The sequence below is a fragment of the Cyprinodon variegatus genome, unplaced genomic scaffold (genome assembly GCF_000732505.1).
Source record: "Cyprinodon variegatus isolate N-32 unplaced genomic scaffold, C_variegatus-1.0 Scaffold861, whole genome shotgun sequence".
Taxonomy (NCBI): domain Eukaryota; kingdom Metazoa; phylum Chordata; class Actinopteri; order Cyprinodontiformes; family Cyprinodontidae; genus Cyprinodon; species Cyprinodon variegatus.
The window spans coordinates 158,799-160,384 of record NW_015151314.1 but is presented as its reverse complement, the minus strand read 5'-3'; the positions used below and the strand labels follow the sequence as shown (position 1 = coordinate 160,384).

General features: G+C 46.7%; 1 protein-coding gene across 1 annotated transcript in view; it reads left to right on the top strand.

Moving 5' to 3' along the window:
* The first annotated feature begins 122 nt into the window (after positions 1–122).
* Positions 123–1,586, top strand: part of chrd (chordin) — a 17,015-nt gene continuing 15,551 nt past the window's right edge. The window contains exon 1 of the mRNA XM_015397417.1: positions 123–391. Coding sequence (XP_015252903.1) covers positions 247–391 — 145 coding nt within the window. The 5' untranslated portion in view covers positions 123–246. The remainder of the gene's footprint in view (positions 392–1,586) is intronic.

Here is a 1,586-nt window from a genome sequence, read left to right as displayed (position 1 = left end):
TTTATAGTCAGTAAATCAGAGGCTGACTCATTTCCATAACCCCCCCCCCCCCCCCCCCCCCCCCAGCTGTCAGAAGGAGCCTATAAAGCGGGGAGGGCCGCCCCTGCTCAGATCAGACCCAGATCAGAGACTCTCTCTCCGCCCTCAGCTGCTGGACTCTCTGCTTTTCCTGCCGGAGGAACCAGAGCAGAAGCATCAGGAGAAACTAGAGTTGGAGGAAGGAAGCAAAGCCTGAGGAGGGTTGGGATGCAGGCTCCCCGCGCGCTCCGCTGCTTGCTGTGCGCGCTCAGCTGCGCGTGGTGGCTCCGCACCGGGACAGCCTCGCGCCTCAAGACTCCCGCGCTGCCCATCCAGTCCGAGAGAGAGCCGCTGCCCTCCAAGGGCCTGGCAGGTGAGTGAACCAGCAACTTCTACAGCCTGCAGATCTACTTCTACTGCCAGCAGATCTACTTCTACAGCCAGCAGATCTACTTCTACAGCCTGCAGATCTAGGCTGTAGGAATATGAAAAACTAGAAATAGAGTTTATTAAATAAATGAGCTAACAAAGAGAACTTCAACTTTTAGCAAATTAGGAAATTATCCAAACAACTGCTTCCCATATCAGCCTCTAGGGGGCAGCAGGGAGCTTCAACTGGGACATACTTTAAATATAAGAGCAGATTAGTTTAAACTAAGACTAACTAGTTCACAGGGGGAACTTAGTTAAGACCAACTGGTTGTAAACTGGTCCATCATCCCAGCAATGATTTATTTTATACTGATAATAGATTATAGTCTTTCATTAAACATTCATATTAATTGTTAGAAAGAGCAATTTTAGAGCTTCTGTTTTTTTTCACCAACTTGGCTGAAAAACTATTTTGTTTATAAAGGTTTATAAAATCCCAAACTTCATGGATCATTGATCCGTTCCTCCTCTGATAGTTTAGATTTTTAAACAGGAATATAAAGTTTTTCTAAATCCTGAAGCTTCAGATTGACCATCTTGGTCCAGATCCTGCGTTTTGTGAAGTTCCAGCAGGAAGCTGAGTTTGGGAAGTGATCACATGATGAAAGCAGAACTTGGTCTGGATTCGGTCCAACATGGTGTGAATCATTCAGTTCAGGACGTCTGACTTCCAAGCTGGAGCTCATTTGTTGTGATGTGGCTCCAACGAGTCCAAGTCCTAAAACCTGAAGCTCTCCTTTAGTTTATCTTCACAGGTCTCCCTTCATGTTTGCATCTGTTTTCTCTCTGAGTCATAAGTGCTGCGAATGCCTTTAGATCCACGCAGGACTCGATGTGGTTTTTATAAGGTAGCTACTTTAAACTGCGCGCTAACCACCGCCTTATACTATGCAATTCAGAGCTGGAAACTGTAATCAATCGACTTTCCATTACAAGTGCTGGCTCCGGCGAGATGATTTATTGGAGCAGAGACAGACGAGTGGCAGGCGCAGCCAGCAGCTCTGCAGCGCAGCCGCTTTATTGTAATTATAAGTTAGCTGACATGCAGGCAGCCTGGAATACTCCTGTAGGGCCTCAGTGACAAAGGCTCAATTATCCATGTGCTGTTATGAGAATAATGACGCAGAGCTGCTGCA